The 20,763-nt window shown below is 47.0% G+C and overlaps 1 protein-coding gene across 3 annotated transcripts in view; it reads right to left on the bottom strand.

The window, feature by feature from the left end:
- The window catches only part of tsnaxip1 (translin-associated factor X interacting protein 1), a 157,890-nt gene that overhangs the window by 46,128 nt on the left and 90,999 nt on the right, over nt 1-20,763 (bottom strand). For all 3 annotated transcript variants that reach the window (XM_072518335.1, XM_072518334.1, XM_072518336.1), the window contains exon 9: nt 2,380-2,512. In XM_072518335.1, coding sequence (XP_072374436.1) covers nt 2,380-2,512 — 133 coding nt within the window. The remainder of the gene's footprint in view (nt 1-2,379; nt 2,513-20,763) is intronic.

Here is a 20,763-nt window from a genome sequence, read left to right as displayed (position 1 = left end):
TCCACCACCTTTGCCATGTCCTCTGAGGCCTCCTTCCTATGCTGCTGGAACTTAGATTTTAAAAAATTCACAAGCTGTTTGGTAGACAACTGGGAGGGCAAGGATGCTCCAGCACCCTTGGTCATCTTTTCCGGTGTTGGACCTCGAATACACTCTCGGTCAAGTTGCTGCCTCTTACTTATTACACTCCTCGTCTAGAAAGCCATAAATTGGCCCCACTGGTGCAGTATTGCAATCCTTCAGTGCTCATGCACCTCACACCAGCAAATACCTCCTCGATCGGTTGGGAAAGGACAAAAAATCCCACCTCGGGTGGGAGCCACCAAATGAGTGACCACTCATTCCATGGCCACCACCGGAAGTCTCGCACCTATTTAAAATGTGAAGCTAGGCTGCTGCTCCAGTGCTCGGGGTGGGTGGGGGAGCCCCCAAGGTGGGCGGACTCATTTGTGGGGGTCGCCCGTGGGCTGGGGGTTGATGGGCTCAGCGCCCGTGGGTTCAACATGCCACCCCCTAGATCATGTACACCCATACCAGCTGCAACCTCAGCTGCAGTCTGTCCGCCCCACCGAACACCCCCAGGACAGAACCTTGTCTATGGTAATATGGTGAAAGTCACTTTAACGCCCACTGACCATGACGGCATCTGGCTGCACAGCTAAAGATTATTGCTAATAGGGAATTGGAAATGTTAATTATGTGAGCACTCCACAGCTGCCAAGTGGACTCCCGTGGGTAGATGTGCCACGTCAGAGCAAGTGTTGCTGCCTGGCATCCCGATCAGACTGTGAGGTCTGGATACTTTGCATGAAAACTGGAGACATCAACACCACAGAGGCAGCAGCCAACAATCAAACACCCAAGAGCTGGGCTTCAGCACTGGGGATTGTCCCGCAACCAGAGGGTGGGTGTGTAGATCCTCGAGGGAACCTGAGCCCGGTTCAAGAAATGTTCCCAGCGGGGCCTGCCGTCCGGGGTCTGGTGCACTGCGGGTGCCTGTGTAAGGCAGGATCCTCCAGTACAACCAGCTCATTGGATGGTACCCTGAGAGATGATAGGGAATGTAAGGGTGGGGGAGGCTTGGGTAACCGAGCGTTCTTACGCCTCTGGTTCATTTCAGGGCTCGAGCAGGGACTTGTGTGGCATATCCCAACCAACAGTATACAAATGCATCCATAAAGTCACGGATGCCCTTTTTGTCCGGGCAGCTGACTTCCCATAGGATCTTCTCTGTGCATTGCATCACCACAACTCCTATTCATGCTACTTGATTAAAACAATTTCCAAATCTTGCAGTCAAAAATATCTCAGTGTACTTCAGTATAATAATTATAATTAAAATGCAAACTGTGTACGTGTAGTGATTGTTATCACTGTGATTTCCCGTTGGTGCAAGTCTGGCATGTGAAATTTTAAAGCGAGGTTTTAGCTTCTCCAAGGTGCTGTCTGAAAGGAAGGTATGTGTGCATTGCAACAAAACTCTGCTTTACCACAAATCTCTTTTTGCAAATGTCTGTCTTTTAAGCTGTGGCAGGCCTTAAAATGCTGCTGAATCTCTGAACCAAAGATTTCTTGGTAGCTAAGGTTTACCCCGAACATTTTAATTCAGAAATTTTTAATGACATCAGCGAGTTCATCTCGAGTGGGCGTGAATTGCATTCCATCCCAATTATGTTTGAAATTTTGCCTCAGCTCAAATTTTTTGATAGATTATTAGCAAAGTGATGGAAACAGAATGTTAAAACAATGTTCTTTCATCTCTGAAACCTAAGTTTGAATCCAATTCAAACTGATGGGATGAGTTGGTATTGTTTACTATTTACCAGGGTGGCATGTGGCGCAGTGGTCAGCACTGTGACTGCGGCGCTGAGGACCCGGGTTTGAATCCCGGCCCTGCTTTAAAAGCCAGCGATTTAGCCCAGTGTGCTAAACCAGCCCCTTCCAGCATTACAAAAAAATGTAATGCTGGAAGATTCTGTTAAAATGTTCCGTGCAAGTACAGCAACTAAAAATAGATGTGCAGAAACGATGCATCAGGAAAGTGGCGCAAAAATGCTCGGGTCCGTTGAAGTTGTGGCACATCTTAAAAGTCGCATGCTGGAAGTGAAGGCCAGTTTGCACAAGCGCACCTTAAGAAAACGTGTGGTGGGCAGCACGGTGGCGCAGTGGTTAGCATTGCTGCCTACGATGCTTAGGACCCGGGTTCAAATCCCGGCACTGGGTCACTGTCCATGTGGAGTCTGCACATTCTCCCCATGTCTGTGTGGATTTCACCCCCACAACCCAAAGATGTGCAGCTTAGGTGGATTGGCCACGCTAAATTGTCCCTTAATTGGAAAAAATAATAATTGAGTACTATAAATTTTAAGAACTATTTACCTGCCATTTTAGTTTTGAATACTTCAAGTTCTGCACTCAGCTTGTCTCGTTCAAGAGTGATCCTCTTGTTAACTTCGAGCAGAGTGGTGTACTCCTGTTTCATCTGAAAATACTGCTTCTGGAGACTTTCATTCTAAAAGAATAAATACATTTCTATATAGAGCTGATAAGACTAACATTCCATAATTATTTGTGCTTATTCACTCAGAAATCAGTAACAAATGTCTTTCTTCGAGGAATTAAAGAATTCAAGGAGCTGAAAATGCATCCAATGCATCGTGGACTATCCTTACATACCATAGACATTTGAAAGCTTGCTGTCAATAAGCTCGGCACAACATCGAGGGCTGAAGGGCCTGTTCAGTGCTGTACTGTTCCATGTTCTATGTTATTTTAAAAGTATACCTGGAGCTTTTGATTTAGAAATGTAATTGCTGATGACTATTCCATGCATTAAAGAATGTAGATAAACAGTTCATTGAATTTCTCAGTTATCATCTCCAACCGGCAGCACGGTAGCATTGTGGATAGCACAAATGCTTCACAGCTCCAGGGTCCCAGGTTCGATTCCGGCTTGGGTCACTGTCTGTGCGGAGTCTGCACATCCTCCCCGTGTGTGCGTGGGTTTCCTCCGGGTGCTCCGGTTTCCTCCCACAGTCCAAAGATGTGCGGGTTAGGTGGATTGGCCATGCTAAATTGTCCATAGTGTCCAAAATTGCCCTTAGTGTAGGGTGGGGTTACTGGGTTATGGGGATAGGATGGAGGTGTGGACCTTGGGTAGGGTGCTCTTTCCAAGAGCCGGTGCAGACTCGATGGGCCGAATGGCCTCCTTCTGCACTGTAAATTCTATGAAATAACAGTGCCACTTGACAGCATGCAATTTCTTTTTGCTAACAAAGTAAATAAGAGTTTCAATTTGAGCTAGGCAGCCTATATAGCGTCATTCATTCTCTCTCATACTGCACAGTAGAGTCCAGGCAACCATACACTCACTCATCATCTATTGATGTTCTACTGCAGTTTTCAGCGTGTTTAAGTCCCTTGGTTCTGCACTAGATGGTTTCTTGTCAAAGGGGTTGCGTTCTCTGCTAATGAAGTATCTTCAAAAATACCGCTCTACAGTTGTATTGTGTGATTGCTATTTACCATTTTCTCCAATGAGTTAGATGAATGGCATATGAGAAACATTATCATTAAGCCTCAGCATATAGGAAAGAAAGAGGTGTAATTATACAGACTTTACAGCACATGAGTTTGTCTCTGGGCAGATCCTGTAGATGGGCCCAAGCCTTCCTCCAACTACTCCATTTTACCATGAAATAAAGGAGACAGTTTGAAGAATAATCATTTTCTAAAGTCTAGCGGTCATAACATTTTCTCCCTAGAAATGATATGACTAATGTTATACTATTATCAAAATATACAGAAAAACACTTTAACCACTGGTTCACTACATACGGTACAGGTAATATTTTTTGCTTCCTTGACCCATTTCACCTTCTGTTTTGGCCACATTACAAAGCTTAAAGTGTCACAGCCGATCTCATGTAACATTTAGGATGTAAAGTCTAGTTTTCATGAGTTCTCAGAGTTGTTCCAACTCCCTTGCAAAGGAGAGTTCACTTTACTACTGGTGGCTTCACTTTAATTCGCTGCAGAAGATTTCCTTTCTTATTTTGCAGTTTTTACAACTTTTTATAATTTCTTTTTTAAAATAAATTTTGAGTACCCAATTCATTTTTCCCCCAATTAAGGGGCAATTTTGCGCGGCCAATTCACCTCCGTGCACATCTTTTTTGGATTTGTCCCGATCATCATTCTCATCCATGTTTGCAGGTTTTCTAAGTCCAAGTTTGTGAAGGGGGTATCAATCAGCCACCTATTTGGATTATCCTCATCCTGTTTAAATTCAGGATCACTTTTATCTTTCAGTTTGCTTTCATGATTTAACCCTCTAATGTTCTTCTCTTGGAGAAGCACATTTAATACTGTCTCCTGTTGTGCAGTTTGTTCCACTGCAGAGTAAAATATTCTTCAGCTGTTTTAAGGAATTTGTTCAGGTTATGCTAATGATCAGACAAAAACATCTTGATACATTTTCCTACTCAGTTCAGAAATCATTTAAAATTATTTTTGCCTTTCATCTTTCCATTCAGCACATGCTTTGTTTAGTTCTTTTCTAGTAACAGTGATAGCTTTGTCATTCTGAGAGTTATGATCCTTGACCAGACCCAACGGTTGTTGGTAAGATGATTTAGGGGCCATTAATGTTTTGTTTAAAGTAGACAAAGTTTGAGATTCAAGACATTTGCTAATAGAATAAAACTACAGGATTCCATGGGCTTTGAACAAACTAAAATACATTTTGTTATACAAGGTCAGAAAGATAAAACAATTTATAATACAAATCTCATACTCAAACATTCAGGGTAAGTATGAGGCACATGCAAATTAACATGCAAATTGTGGTAGGACACAAATTGTGGCAGTGTGACCAAAACAGGTTCTATTGATATCTCGACAACCCACCAGGCTGTTAGTCACACTTTGAGTCAACCAACCTCACTGAAACATTGGGTGGGATTCTCCCTTCTGGGGACTAAGTCCCCACACTGGCGGGAAAACCGGCACCAACCACTCCGGCATCAGCAATCCCCCGAAAGTGAGGAATTCTCCGCATTTTCGGGGGCCAGGTGGACGCCGGAGGGGTTGGCGCCGCTCCAGCCAGCGGCAAAGGGCCGCCGTGAGTTTGCGCATGCGCGGAACGGCCGGCGTATTTCCGCGTATGCGCGGAAGTTCCCTTCTCCGCGCCAGCCTCCGGGCAATATGGCGGAGGCCTACAGGAGCCCGGCACAGAGGAAAGAAGTCCCCCCATGGAACCAGCCCGGCCGCAGATCGGTAGGCCCCGATCGCGGGCCAGGCCATCATGGCCCCCCCCCCCCCCCCCCCCCCGGGGTTGGTTCCCCCCGCGCCCCCCGAGGACCGCACCCGCACACTCACCTGCCAGGTCCCGCCATGCCTGAAGTGAGTAATTCACGCCAGCGGGACTGGCCAAAACTGGACGGTCGCTTGGCCCATCGGGGCCCGGAAAATCGCTGGGGGGTGCTGCTGTCAACGGCCCCTGACCGGCGTGGCGGGAATCCTGCCGCTGCCCGAAAAACGCCGCCGGAGAATAGGGCAGCCGGCATCGGGGCAGCAGGACGCGACTCGTGCCTTCCCCCAGCGGGGGTTCGGAGAATCCCGGCCTCAGTATCTCACACAAGGATTTTCAACTTTAAAAAAATATAAATTTAGAGTACCCAATTATTCTTTTACAATTTAGCATGGCCAATTCACCTACCCTGCACATCTTTTTGAGTTGTGGGAGTGAGACCCACGTAAACACGGGGGGATTATGCAAACTCCACACGGACAGTGACCTGGGGCCGGGATCGAACCCGGGTCCTCAGCTCCATGAGGCAACAGTGCTAACCACTGCGCCGCCCTAGGATTTTCAACCTTGACCTTTGAAGATCTTGCCTTGGATTTCTTTCCAAAAGTCACTCCAACTTTGATAGCTTCAATGACGGCTCACCTTGCAGGGTTTCAATCTCGCCTTCTGAGATTCTGTTCTGCTAGATTCCCAAATACATTCAGACATCAATTTACATGCACAATTTCAGCTTTTACTCCAAGCCAAGCAGAGTGCTGTTGATCCAAAGGGATACCTTTGCCCCAATGGCCCTCTTCAATTAACCGGTCTTCTCCTGAGCCCTCTTTACTTAAAGGCTGCTCGTTCTCCAACTTGGAGATGTTTCTCTGCTTCTCTATAATTGGATTTAACTGGGACCTGCTTCTGTCTTTGTCCTTTACCTGGGACCTCTCCTTATCCCCCTTCCTTGTTCCTTACTCTGGGACACTTCTTGGCTATGGTACCCAGCCACCTGACCTGGGCTTTTTGAGCCCTTCTTCTTTCCTCTCTAAGCACGCAGGGCCTGAAGAATGTAGAGATGCAGAATTGTGCATGTGCAGCCTGCTCCCAGTCTGGTAAGGAAATATTAATACTGTCAGGACTTGAGGACCCAACCTCCGAACTCAGCAAGGTAAGTATAGGTTTTCATGACGCTGAGTTTTAATTCCCATTCAAAATATGTATTCTTCTTTCCAGCTCTTTTCTTCTTCTTGGGCAGACGCCCAGCATCGGGGATGACTAGCTTCGACTCTGGGGAGATTGGTTTTGCGATGGTTGAATAGTCCGATCCTGGATCCGGAGACTCTGTCATATGTTTGGCAGGTGGTGCTTGATGAGGTGAGTGGGACGCTGTGGATTCTGTGCTCTCCCTCCGCTGTTTACACTTGGCCTCTGCATGCTCCACCCTACGACGCTTGAGGTGATTGGCGCCTTCACGGATGCTTTTTCTCCAATTTGTGCATTCTAAGGCAATTGGTGGGGATGTTGCATTTATTTAGGGAGGTTTTCAGAGTGTCCTTGTAGCTTTTCCTCTGCCCTCCTACTGATCACTTGCCATTACAGAGCTTGGAGTAGAGCACTTGTTTTGGGAGTCTTGTGTCGGGCATGTGGGCAATGTGGCCTGCCCATCACAGCTGGTCGAGCGTGACCAGTGCCTCGCTACTGGGGATATTGGCTGAGGAGAATATGCTCCCATTGGTAGCCTATTCTGCCAGTGGATTTGCAGGATTTTGCGGAGGTAGCGTTGGTGATATCTCCAAGTATTTGAGGTGTTTGCTGTACATTGTCCATGTTTCGGGTGCATACAGGAGGGCGGGGACCACGGCTGCTCTATAGATCACGGGCTTGATGCTGGGTTTGAGGTTTCGGTCTCCATATAATCTGTTCCTCAGGCCTCCAAAGACTACACGGGCGCATTGGAGTCGATGTTGGATTTTGTCGTCAATGTCTGCTCGCACTGAGAGCAGGTTCCCAAAGTATGGGAAATGATCCACATTGTCCAAGGGCTTACCGTGGATCTTGGTGGTTAGGGGGCAGTGTTGTGTGGGAGGAGTGAGCTGGTAGAGAAACTTTGTTTTCTGGATGTTAAGTCTGAGGCCCATTCTCCCAAATGGGAGTGAATGCATCGACGATGGTTTGTTGCTCAGCCTCTGAATGTGCGCACACACAGCCATCGTCTGCACACTGCACTCAATGACAGAGGTTGGGGTGGTCTTGGTTCTGGCCTGCAGTCAGAGGCTGAACAGTTTTCCGCTTGTCTGATGGGTAAGCTCTACTCCAGCGGGGAGCTTCAGGGTGTCGGGGTAGAGTTGCTGCAAGGAAGATGGAGAAGAGCATTGGTTCAATGATGCAGTCCTGTTTGACCCCAGTTTGCACACATATTTTGAGGAGGATGCTCCACAATCCCTCACGGTTTACAGAACTGACGGCCTTTGCGAGATCGAAGAAGACCATGTACAGAGGTTGATGTTGGTCCCTGCACTTTCTCTGGATTTGTTGCACACTGAAGATCATGTCCATTAAGCCTCTTGATGGGTTGAAGCCACACTGAGACTCAGTGAGGAGCTCTTCAGCCATTGGGAGGCGGCAGTTGAGGAGTATTCTCGTGATGACCTTTCTTGTGACGGTGAGTAGGGGAATCCCTCTGTAATTTCTGCAGCGGGACTGTCTCCTTTCTTGAAGATGGTCACAATTAAGGCATCTCGGAGATCATCCAGCATGTTCTCTTCCTTCCAGCCAAGGGTGATGAGGTTCTGGATTTTTGACATGAGTACATCTCCACTGCATTTTAGTTCTTCAGTGGGGATTCCTCCTGTGCCAGAGGCTTAGTGGTTGTTCAGCTGTCAGATTTTTTTTCCAACCTCACGGCGAGCTGGGGCTGCGCTGAGATGGTGGCGGATAGCGTGTTGTAGGATGGTGTTGAGAGCGCTTGTGACGAAGTCAATATCTTGGTTGAGGAGGTCCTCGAAGTGCTCTCTCCAGAGTGCGCTGACTGCGTCTCTGTCCTTGATGAATGCCTCCCTGTTTCTGGCTCTCAGTGGAGTGGGACCCTGGGTACTTGGACTGTAGATGGTTTTGATTGCACTGAGGAAGCCGCGCATATCGTAGTTGTTGACAAGCTTCTGAGTCTCCTGTGCTCTTTCCACTAATCATCTGTTCTTTAGGTCGCAAGTTCTTTGTTGCACCTCAGCCATCAGTTGCCTGGAGGCTTGTTTCCTCTCACTCGAGTTTTGGTGGAACTGCCAGTTCAGGAATACCTTTCGCTTGCGGTCAAGGCGATCTTGGATCTCCTGATTGTTCTCGCCGAACCAATCTTTGTGTTTCCTGGTCGAGAGCCCGAGCGTCTCCTCGCAGGTGCTGATTATCATGGCTTTTAAGGTGGACTACGCGCCGTGTGCATTCTGCGGCTCTGGTTCATCGATTGTCACCAGGTTAGCTCTTAATTGTCAGGGTCTTTCAGTTTAGCGACTTTGAGTCTCCTGTGGCAGAGTTTCTTCTGCCTGTGCTGGTATGGGGCCAGAGTGATGGAGATGGTAGAACGGATTTTCGGTGGTCAGTCCAGCAGTCGTTGGTTCAGTTCGTGGCGTGCGTGATGCGGACGTCTTTGTTCGGACAATGACAGTCTATTCGGTGCCAGTGCTTGGATTGGGAGTGTTGCCATGAGGTCTTCTGTTTGTCCCTCTGGTGGAACAGGGTGCTTGTGATGACAAGGTCATGTTCTAAACATTTTGTCAGGAGGAGGTCTCCGTTGGCGTTTGTTTTCCCCACGCCTTCCCGGCCTAACCCGCCTGCCCAAAGATTTGCGCCCTTCCTGACTCTAGTATTGAAGTCACCGAGGAGAATCAGCTCGTCTCCCTTTGGGATGTGGGATAGCATTTGGGCGAGGCTAGAGTAGAATGCCTCTTTTATTTTGTCCGTTGCATCTAAGGTTGAAGTGTAAGCACTGACGGCTGTGATGTGTTATTTCTGGGCCAGGGTGAGCCATAGGGTCATGAGTAGTTCGATCATCCCTCAGGAGGGTTAGTTGAGACGTCTGAACAATTAGTTTTTTTACAGTGATGCCAACCCCGTTCTTCTTCTGGTTTGTCTTTCCAGAAAAGGGTGTATCCGTCATCTTGTTCTTTAAGCTGGACATCTCGTTCAGGGCATCAATGTCAACGTTATGGCGTTGGAGCTTCCAGGCTCTGATGGCAGTGCAACATTCAGATCTGTTGTTGTTGGGGTTGTCCATGAGGGTCCCGATGTTCTTGGTCCTAAAATTCATTTGGGTGGGTGGGGTGGGGTTGGGGTCGAAGATGCTTATGTTTGGATTCTTTTAACATGGGGTGGTCGCTGCACTCCAACCACCGCACAGTCCTAGTGGAGCAAGGTCTTGGCCCAGTGGCAGGGAAATCGAGATGACTGGAGACCAGGCTTTGTTGTAGGACGAGAACTAACACACATAACAGAAATGTGACGTCACTGACAGGCAGATGAGCAGAGGTTGATGAGTGTGTCCAGCTCTATTCTATCAGTATTGGTTGTGGTGATGCCATTCTCTTTCAGAGCACTTCTTTCCTTTGTTTCGTCAGCCGTTTTGAGTTCCATTGCCATGTGCTTTGTCACCTCTTGTTCAGGTTCTGCCTGCATTGCATTTTTAATTCAGACAGCCTTCATTCATTTCCAGCTTCCATTAACTCATTGTTGTAACATTTGAGCTTTTAACTTTAAGGACACATCTTTAGATTAAACAATAATTGACACAGCAGAACCATAGAAAGCCATGGATTTTTTGTATATGCCGGATTTCTCTTGTGCATTTTCAGGTTCAACAGCTTCTCCAAGCATCTCTGGAATCACAAGAGATGGCAATACCTTATGCCTAGCCAGCTAATGTCCTCATATGAAATCAAGATCTTTAACAGATATATTAGGCACGAACCCCATAATTACAAAACCTGAGATTAAACCACATTTTAAATCAACACTCTACAATACGGTGAGTAAACAACTTCTATCAATCATCGGTGTCAAAACATTTTTATTTGGTGAGTTTTTTCGAAGAAAAATCCCATTTCCTGCCAACATCAGCAATTGAGCTGACCACATATCTCTAAGTGTAACAACCATGTTTGCCTGCTTTACCAAACAAAAATGGGGTGACTTCACTCTTAAACACACTGCTGCCTCCACAGCTCTGGGACCCAGATTCGATTCCAGCCTTGGGTGACTGTGTGGAGTGTGAACTAATTGTTCAGACCTCTCAACTAACCCTCCTGAGGGATGATCGAACTACTCATGACCCTATGGCTCACCCTGGCCCAGAAATAACACATCACAGCCGTCAGTGCTTACACTTCAACCTTAGATGCAACAGACGAAACAAAAGAGGCATTCTACTCTAGCCTCGCCCAAATGCTATCCCACATCCCAAAGGGGGACGAGCTGATTCTCCTCGGTGACTTCAATACTAGAGTCAGGAAGGGCACAAATCTTTGGGCAGGCGCGTTAGGCCGGGAAGGCGTGGGGAAAACAAACGCCAATGGAGACCTCCTCCTGACAAAATGTTTAGAACATGACCTTGCCATCACAAGCACCCTGTTCCGCCAGAGGGACAAACAGAAGACCTCATGACAACACTCCCAATCCAAGCACTGGCACCAAATAGACTGTGTCATCGTCCGAACAAAGACGTCCGCATCACGCACGCCACGAACTGAACCGACTGCTGGACTGACCACCGAAAATCCGTTCTACCATCTCCATCGCTCTGTGTGCATGGGGTTCTCCCGGGTGCTCTGGTTTCCTCCGACGTCCACAGTGTGCAGGTCAGGTGGGGTTACAGGGATAGGGGGGTGTTATAGGCCAGGGTTTAGAGAACCCCAAAGTGTATCATGGGGTTCCCCTGACCCATAATTTTTAATAGATTGTGGTATGGGGGGCACACGGCCCACTATACAGGTGTGGTACAGCAGAAATGGAAACCTTTTTTTTAAAGCAAAACAATGTTTATTCTATGAACTCAAGTTAACCTTTTTAAAACATACAGTGAACATCTTAGCAACCATTAATTCAAATACAACCCCCAAAGAATACAACACTAAGTAATCCTTAAGCTGTCCTTTTAACATCCATAAGACTTAAAAATGAAATTTTAACAGAAGCACATCAGGTTAAAGTCACTACTGAGAGCAATTATTAGTTTTAAATCACCAAAGGATCGATTTACAGTTTTAGATTACAGAGAGAAAGACTAATACCCCTTCTGGCTGTGATTGCAGCTATCCAGCTCTGAAAACGAAACTAAAACACACCCTGCAGCAAACAGCCTAAAAACGAAAGTAAAAAGCCGACAGACAGCCCAGCTCCACCCACTCTCTGACATCACTGCAGTAGTAAACACCCATTTCTTAAAAGTACTCTCACTACAGATATTTATATACATACCCATTCATAAACACCCATTTCTTAAAGGTACTCTCACATGACACCTCCCTACAAGAAAAAACAATAAACCATCAACTTCAAGATGGTTTCATTTTTCACGTTCACACTATCCTTTAAGAAATGCACACAGTAAATATACATTATCGTTTCAAAAAACAACACACACAAACAGATATAATAATAGTGTCCATTTTTGTTCTTCTTCCTCCAACTGGAGTCCTTCTTGATTGACAGTGTCTTTAAACAAGAAGGTCTCTGCACAATCCATCCATTTCTCTATGCCTTGGCATTTCTCTTTAAAGTCAGATACTTTAGTTCAATTTGATCACAGAGTCCCTTGCAATTCTCCAACACATGAGCATTGGTTATCACAGTTTTCAGGCAGTCAAATGCCTGTTGAAATTCCACTGTCCATTGAAATTTTCGACGTTTCTTCAGCAAGTTCATCAGTGGAGCAATCACGCTACAAAACCTTTGCACAAATGTTCGATCAAATGCACTCATGCAAAGAAATCGCATTATTTCCCTTCGTCTTGAGGGTATCGGAAACTCCTCAATAACTGTTGGTTTCACATCCCATGTGATCATTCGACCCTGTCCGATTGAATGGCCAAGGAAAGTGACTTGGGCTTTTCCAAATTCATTTTTGGCTAGGTTTATCACCAACCCCGCCTCCTGAAATCGATTGAATAACTCCATCAGATGTTTCAAAAGTTCTTTCCATGTCTGGCTGAAAATTACCAGATCGTCGCTGTATACCGTACAATTGGGCAATCCTGAAACTACTTTGTTAGTTTTTTAAAAAAATATTTTATTGAAAATTTTTGGTCAACCAACACAGTACATTGTGCATCCTTTACACAATATTATAACAACACAAATAGCAATGACCTATTTTATAAACAAAAAATGAATAAATAATAAATAACAAAAATGAAAACTAACCCTAATTGGCAACTGCCTTATCACAAGTAACACTCTCCAAAAATATAATTTAACAGTCCAATATATAATTATCTGTAGCAACGACCTATGCATATTATACAGTATATATTAACAACCCTGAGAGTCCTTCTGGTTCCTCCTCCCCCGCCCCCCCTGATCCTGGGCTGCTGCTGCTGCCTTCTTTTTTCCATTCCATCTATCTTTCTGCGAGGTATTCGACGAACGGTTGCCACCGCCTGGTGAACCCTTGAGCCGACCCCCTTAGGACGAACTTAATCCGCTCTAGCTTTATAAACCCCGCCATGTCATTTATCCAGGTCTCCACCCCCGGGGGCTTGGTTTCTTTCCACATTAGCAATATCCTGCGCCGGGCTACTAGGGACGCAAAGGCCAAAACATCGGCCTCTCTCACCTCCTGCACTCCCGGCTCTTGTGCAACCCCAAATATAGCCAACTCCCAGCTTGGTTCGACCCGGACCCCCACTACTTTTGAAAGCACCTTTATCACCCCCATCCAAAACCCCTGTAGTGCCGGGCATGACCAAAACATATGGGTATGATTCGCTGGGCTTCTCGGGCACCTCGCACACCTATCCTCCACCCCAAAAAATTTACTGAGTCGTGCTCCGGTCATATGCGCCCTGTGTAATACCTTAAACTGAATCAGGCTTAGCCTGGCACACGAGGACGACGAGTTTACCCTGCTTAGGGCATCTGCCCACAGCCCCTCCTCGATCTCCTCCCCCAGCTCTTCTTCCCATTTCCCTTTTAGTTCATCTACCATAGTCTCCCCTTCGTCCCTCATTTCCCTATATATATCTGACACCTTAACATCCCCCACCCATGTCTTTGAGATCACTCTGTCCTGCACCTCTTGTGTCGGGAGCTGCGGGAATTCCCTCACCTGTTGCCTCGCAAAAGCCCTCAGTTGCATATACCTAAATGCATTCCCTTGGGGCAACCCATATTTCTCGGTCAGCGCTCCCAGACTCGCGAACTTCCCATCCACAAACAGATCTTTCAGTTGCGTTATTCCTGCTCTTTGCCACATTCCATATCCCCCATCCATTCCCCCCGGGGCAAACCTATGATTGTTTCTTATCGGGGACCCCCTCAAAGCTCCAGTCTTTCCCCTATGCCGTCTCCACTGTCCCCAAATCTTCAGTGTAGCCACCACCACCGGGCTTGTGGTGTAGTTCCTCGGTGAGAACGGCAATGGGGCTGTCACCATAGCCTGTAGGCTAGTCCCCCTACAGGACGCCCTCTCTAATCTCTTCCACGCCGCTCCCTCCTCCTCTCCCATCCACTTACTCACCATTGAAATATTAGCGGCCCAATAATACTCACTTAGGCTCGGTAGTGCCAGCCCCCCCTTATCCCTGCTACGCTGTAAGAATCCCTTCCTCACTCTCGGGGTCTTCCTGGCCCACACAAAACCCATGATGCTCTTTTCAATCCTTTTAAAAAAAGCCTTTGTGATCACCACCGGGAGACACTGAAAAACAAAGAGGAATCTCGGGAGGACCACCATCTTAACCGCCTGCACCCTCCCTGCCAGTGACAGGGATACCATATCCCATCTCTTGAAATACTCCTCCATTTGTTCCACCAACCGCGTTAAATTTAACCTATGCAATGTGCCCCAATTCTTGGCTATCTGGATCCCCAGGTAACGAAAGTCCCTTGTTACCTTCCTCAACGGTAGGTCCTCTATTTCTCTACTCTGCTCCCCTGGATGCACCACAAACAACTCACTTTTCCCCATGTTCAATTTATACCCTGAAAAATCCCCAAACTCCCCAAGTATCCGCATTATTTCTGGCATCCCCTCCGCCGGGTCTGCCACGTATAGTAGCAAATCGTCCGCATACAAAGATACCCGGTGTTCTTCTCCTCCTCTAAGTACTCCCCTCCACTTCTTGGAACCCCTCAACGCTATCGCCAGGGGCTCAATCGCCAGTGCAAACAATAATGGGGACAGAGGGCATCCCTGCCTTGTCCCTCTATGGAGCCGAAAATATGCAGATCCCCGTCCATTCGTGACCACGCTCGCCATTGGGGCCCTATACAACAGCTGCACCCATCTAACATACCCCTCTCCAAAACCAAATCTCCTCAACACCTCCCACAAATAATCCCACTCCACTCTATCAAATGCTTTCTCGGCATCCATCGCCACTACTATCTCCGTTTCCCCCTCTGGTGGGACCATCATCATTACCCCTAACAGCCTCCGTATATTCGTGTTCAGCTGTCTCCCCTTCACAAACCCAGTTTGGTCCTCGTGGACCACCCCCGGGACACATTCCTCTATTCTCATTGCCATTACCTTGGCCAGGATCTTGGCATCTACATTTAGGAGGGAAATAGGTCTATAGGACCCGCATTGTAGCGGGTCCTTTTCCTTCTTTAAGAGAAGCGATATCGTTGCTTCAGACATAGTCGGGGGCAGTTGTCCCCTTTCCTTTGCCTCATTAAAGGTCCTCGTCAGTACCGGGGCGAGCAAGTCCACATATTTTCTATAGAATTCGACTGGGAATCCATCCGGTCCCGGGGCCTTTCCCGCCTGCATGCTCCCAATTCCTTTCACCACTTCTTCTACCTCGATCTGTGCTCCCAGTCCCACCCTTTCCTGCTCTTCCACCTTGGGAAATTCCAGCCGATCCAAGAAGCCCATCATTCTCTCCCTCCCATCCGGGGGTTGAGCTTCATATAATTTTTTATAAAATGTCTTGAACACTCCATTCACTCTCTCCGCTCCCCGCTCCATCTCTCCTTCCTCATCCCTCACTCCCCCTATTTCCCTCGCTGCTCCCCTTTTCCTCAATTGGTGTGCCAGCAACCGCTCGCCTTCTCCCCATATTCGTACTGTACACCCTGTGCCTTCCTCCATTGTGCCTCTGCAGTGCCCGTAGTCAGCAAGTCAAATTCTACATGTAGCCTTTGCCTTTCCCTGTACAGTCCCTCCTCCGGTGCTTCCGCATATTGTCTGTCCACCCTCAAAAGTTCTTGCAGCAACCGCTCCCATTCCTTACTCTCCTGCTTCCCTTTATGTGCCCTTATTGATATCAGCTCCCCTCTAACCACCGCCTCCAACGCCTCCCAGACCACTCCCACCTGGACCTCCCCATTATCATTGAGTTCCAAGTACTTTTCAATGCACCCCCTCACCCTTAGACACCCCCCCTCATCTGCCATTAGTCCCATGTCCATTCTCCAGGGTGGGCGCCCTCCTGTTTCCTCCCCTATCTCCAAGTCTACCCAGTGTGGAGCGTGATCCGAAATGGCTATAGCCGTATACTCCGTTCCCCTCACCTTCGGGATCAACGCCCTTCCCAGCACAAAAAAGTCTATTCGCGAGTAGACTTTATGGGCATAGGAGAAAAACGAGAACTCCTTACTCCTAGGTCTGCTAAATCTCCACGGGTCTACACCTCCCATCTGCTCCATAAAATCTTTCAGTACCTTAGCTGCTGCCGGCCTCCTTCCAGTCCTGGACTTCGACCTATCCAGCCCTGGTTCCAACACCGTATTAAAATCTCCCCCCATTATCAGCTTTCCCATCTCTAGGTCCGGAATGCGTCCCAGCATCCGCCTCATAAAATTGGCATCATCCCAGTTCGGGGCATATACGTTTACCAAAACCACCGTCTCCCCCTGTAGTTTGCCACTCACCATTACGTATCTGCCCCCGTTATCCGCCACTATAGTCTTTGCCTCGAACATTACCCGCTTCCCCATTAATATAGCCACCCCCCTGTTTTTCGCATCTAGCCCCGAATGGAACACCTGCCCCACCCATCCTTTGCGTAGCCTAACCTGGTCTATCAGCTTCAGGTGCGTTTCCTGTAACATAACCACATCTGCCTTAAGTTTCTTAAGGTGTGCGAGTACCCGTGCCCTCTTTATCGGCCCGTTCAGCCCTCTCACGTTCCACGTGATCAGCCGGGTTGGGGGGCTTCCTACCCGCCCCCCCCCTTGTCGATTAGCCATCACCTTTTTCCAGCTCCTCACCCGGTTCCCACGCAGCTGTATCTCCCCCAGGCGGTGCCCCCCCGCCCTTCCCCTCCCATTTCTGCTCCCCCCTCTCCCCAGCAGCAGCAACCCAGTAATTCCCCCCTCCCACCCCCTCCCGCTAGATCCCCCGCTAGCGTAATTACTCCCCCCATGTTGCTCCCAGAAGTCAGCAAACTCTGGCCGACCTCGGCTTCCCCCCGTGACCTCGGCTCGCACCATGCGACGCCCCCTCCTTCCTGCTTCTCTATTCCCGCCATGATTATCATAGCGTGGGAACCAAGGCCGCGCTTCTCCCTTGGCCCCGCCCCCAATGGCCAACGCCCCATCTCTTCCACCTCCCCTCCTCCCCCCATCACCACCTGTGGGAGAGAGAAAAGTTACCACATCGCAGGATTAGTACATAAAACTCCTCTTTCCCCCCTTTTTAACCCCCCTCTTTGCCCCCCACCTTCGCCCCACCACTTTGTTCAAACGTTCTTTTTAATAACCCGCTCATTCCAGTTTTTCTTCCACAATAAAAGTCCACGCTTCATCCGCCGTCTCAAAGTAGTGGTGCCTCCCTCGATATGTGACCCACAGTCTTGCCGGTTGCAGCATTCCAAATTTTATCTTCTTTTTATGAAGCACCGCCTTGGCCCGATTAAAGCTCACCCTCCTTCTCGCCACCTCCGCACTCCAGTCTTAATAAACGCGGATCACCGCGTTCTCCCATTTACTGCTCCGAGTTTTCTTTGCCCATCTAAGGACCATTTCTCTATCCTTAAAACGGAGGAATCTCACCACTATGGCTCTGGGAATTTCTCCTGCTCTCGGCCCTCGCGCCATCACTCGGTATGCTCCCTTCACCTCCAACGGACCCGCCGGGGCCTCCGCTCCCATTAACGAGTGCAGCATCGTGCTCACATATGCCCCGACGTCAGCTCCCTCCGCACCTTCAGGAAGACCAAGAATCCTCAGGTTGTTCCTCCTTGCGTTGTTCTCCAGTGCCTCCAACCTTTCCACACATCGTTTCTGATGTGCCTCATGCGTCTCCGTCTTCACCACCAGGCCCTGTATGTCGTCCTCATTCTCGGCTGCCTTTGCCTTCACGACCCGAAGCTCCCGCTCCTGGGTCTTTTGTTCCTCCTTTAGCCCTTCGATCGCCTGTAGTATCGGGGCCAACAGCTCTTTCTTCATTTCCTTTTTGAGCTCTTCCACACAGCATTTCAAGAACTCTTGTTGTTCAGGGCCCCATGTTAAACTGCCACCTTCTGACGCCATCTTGGTTTTTGCTTGCCTTCCTTGCCGCTGTTCTAAAGGATCCACTGCAATCCGGCCACTTTCTCCTCCTTTTTTCATCCGTGTCCAGGGGGGATTCTCTTCTGGTTTACCGCACACTGTTTTTAGCCGTCAAAATTGCCGTTGGGGCTCCTATCAAGAGCCCAAAAGTCCGTTTCACCGGGAGCTGCCGAAACGTGCGACTCAGCTGGTCATCGCCGCACCCGGAAGTCACGACTTTGTTAGTGAACCATTGAAATGAAACTGGGGTATTTTTCATGCCAAATGGTATAACTTTGAATTGGTATATACCATCTGAAGTCACAAAAGCTGAAATCTCCTTCGCCCTTTCGGATAAAGGTACCTGCCAGTAACCTTTAAGTAAATCCAGTTTGGAAATAAAAGCTGATTGTCCCACTTTCTCAATGCAATCCTCCAAACGTGGGATAGGATAAGAGTCCGTTCTTGTAACTGCATTAACCTTTCTATAGTCCACACACAACCGTTGGGTACCGTCCGGTTTTGGTACCATCACTATGGGTGAGCTCCATTGGCTGCAACCCACTTCAATTATGCCATTTTAAAGCATACTCTCAATCTCTTTGTTAACCTGTGCCAATTTTAAAGGGTTAAGTCTATAGGGATGTTGTTTGATTGGAACAGCATTTCCCACATCTACATCATGGATAGCCATTTTAGTACTTCCCAATTTATCTCGACAAACTTGCCCATGTGGTATCAATAACTCTTTCAGGTCAGTTTGTTTTTCCTCTAGGTAACTCAACAATTTATCCCAATTTTTAAGAACATCCTAGTTTTCCAATTTAATGTGAGGTATGTCAAATTCACAGTCATCTGGATTTGGTTCGTCATTTTGAGTTAGAATCATTAAAACCTCCTCCTATTTCTCTCCTTCCCTTTCAAAGTACCGTTTAAGCATATTCACACGACACACTCGGTGCGTCTTCCTTCTATCTGGTGTTTTTACCACATAATTCATCTCACTTAATTTCCTTTCAATCTGATAACGTCCACAAAACCATGCTTTTAAAGGTTCACCTACCACTGGTAACAACACTAATACTTTATCTCCACTGGCAAAACTACGAACTTTGGATTTCTTGTCCGCTATCCGTTTAATTACATTTTGTGCAACTTTTAAATGTTGTCTAGCCAATTCACTGCTCTATTTAATTGTTCCCTAAAATTTGACACGTAATCCAATAATGTAATTCCTGATTTCTCACTCACCAATTTTTCCTGAATCAATTTAAGTGGTCTTCTTACCTCATGACCAAAATTAGTTCAAAAGGACTGAATCTGGTGAACTCATTAGGTCCATCACTAATTGCAAACAATACAAATGGAATTCCTTTATCACAATCCTCTGGATAATCTTGACAATAAGCCCTTAACATTGTCTTTAATGTCTGATGCCACCTTCCTAATGCTCCCTGTGATTCCGGATGGTACGCAGTTGATTTAAATTGTTTTATTCTTAAGCTATCCATAACTTCTTTGAATAACCTCGAGGTTAAATTTGATCCTTGATCCGATTGTAATTCTGTTGGTAGTCCATATCTAGTAAAGAATTTAAGTAATTCCTCCACAATCTTTTTAGCTGTAATATTACGTACTGGAATGGCCTCTGGAAACCTAGTAGACACATCCATTATAGTCGAAAGATATTGATTCCCACTTTTTGTTTTAGGAAGCGATCCTACGCAATCAATTAGTACCCTTGTAAAAGGTTCCTCAAATGCTGGAATGGGTATTAAGGGTGCTGGTTTTATCACTGCTTGAGGTTTCCCTATCACTTGACATGTGTGACATGATTGACAAAATTTAACTTCATCTTTACGTAGTCCAGGCCAATAAAAATGTTTTTGGATTTTAACTTGAGTTTTCTTGTTCCCAAATGACCTCCCACTGGTACCTCATGTGCAACTTGCAACACCTCCTTTCTATACCCTACCGGCAATACTACTTGATGGACTTCTGCCCACTTTTCATCCGCCTGCATATGTACAGGTCTCCATTTTCTCATCAAGACATTACTTTTACGGTACAACACTCTGGTATACACTCGGATTCCTCTTCTGTGTATGCTTTCTGATACATCCGTTTTATTTCTACATCTTTCTGTTATAACTCCGCCAGTTTTCCTGAACTAAAAATATCCGCCTCATCCTCCACCTGTTCTTGTTCTTTTTCAACCATCTGATCAAAAATTGTTTCTGATAATTGCACTTCAACTTCATCTTCACTCTTTGATTTCTCCTCTTGTCTTAATCTGTGACTTTGCAACCTTGTTACCACACAATCCGGAAAAATCCCAGGATATTCGTCCTTCAACACTTCAGTTGTCTGATTTTCCACTGGCTTATCAACCACAGGAGGCATCACTCCCACCTGTGATCCAGCTATATCATTACCCAAGATAAACTGTATTCCTGGACAAGATAGTTTCTCTATTACTCCTACTACCACTTCAACACTCTTCACTGGACTTTCCAACCTTACCTTATATGATGGAACACTACTCCTCTCACCCTGAATTCCACATATTACCACCTTTTCTGGCAACATTCTTCCCAAACTACATAACTCTTCATCTCTAACCATTAAAGGTTGAACAGCTCCCGTATCTCTTAAAATTGTGACTTCTTTACCTGCTCCTCCTGATAGACATGAGTAAACTTTACCCACACAAATAAATTCTTTAAAGACATCTGGCACCTTCTTATCAATCACCTCTTGATCAGGCTGTACAATCTTTTGCACCTCCT

Source organism: Scyliorhinus torazame, chromosome 10 (genome assembly GCF_047496885.1).
Source record: "Scyliorhinus torazame isolate Kashiwa2021f chromosome 10, sScyTor2.1, whole genome shotgun sequence".
Classification (NCBI taxonomy): domain Eukaryota; kingdom Metazoa; phylum Chordata; class Chondrichthyes; order Carcharhiniformes; family Scyliorhinidae; genus Scyliorhinus; species Scyliorhinus torazame.
The sequence above is the reverse complement of the archived record's forward strand: the minus strand, read 5'-3'. Positions and strand labels throughout refer to the sequence as shown.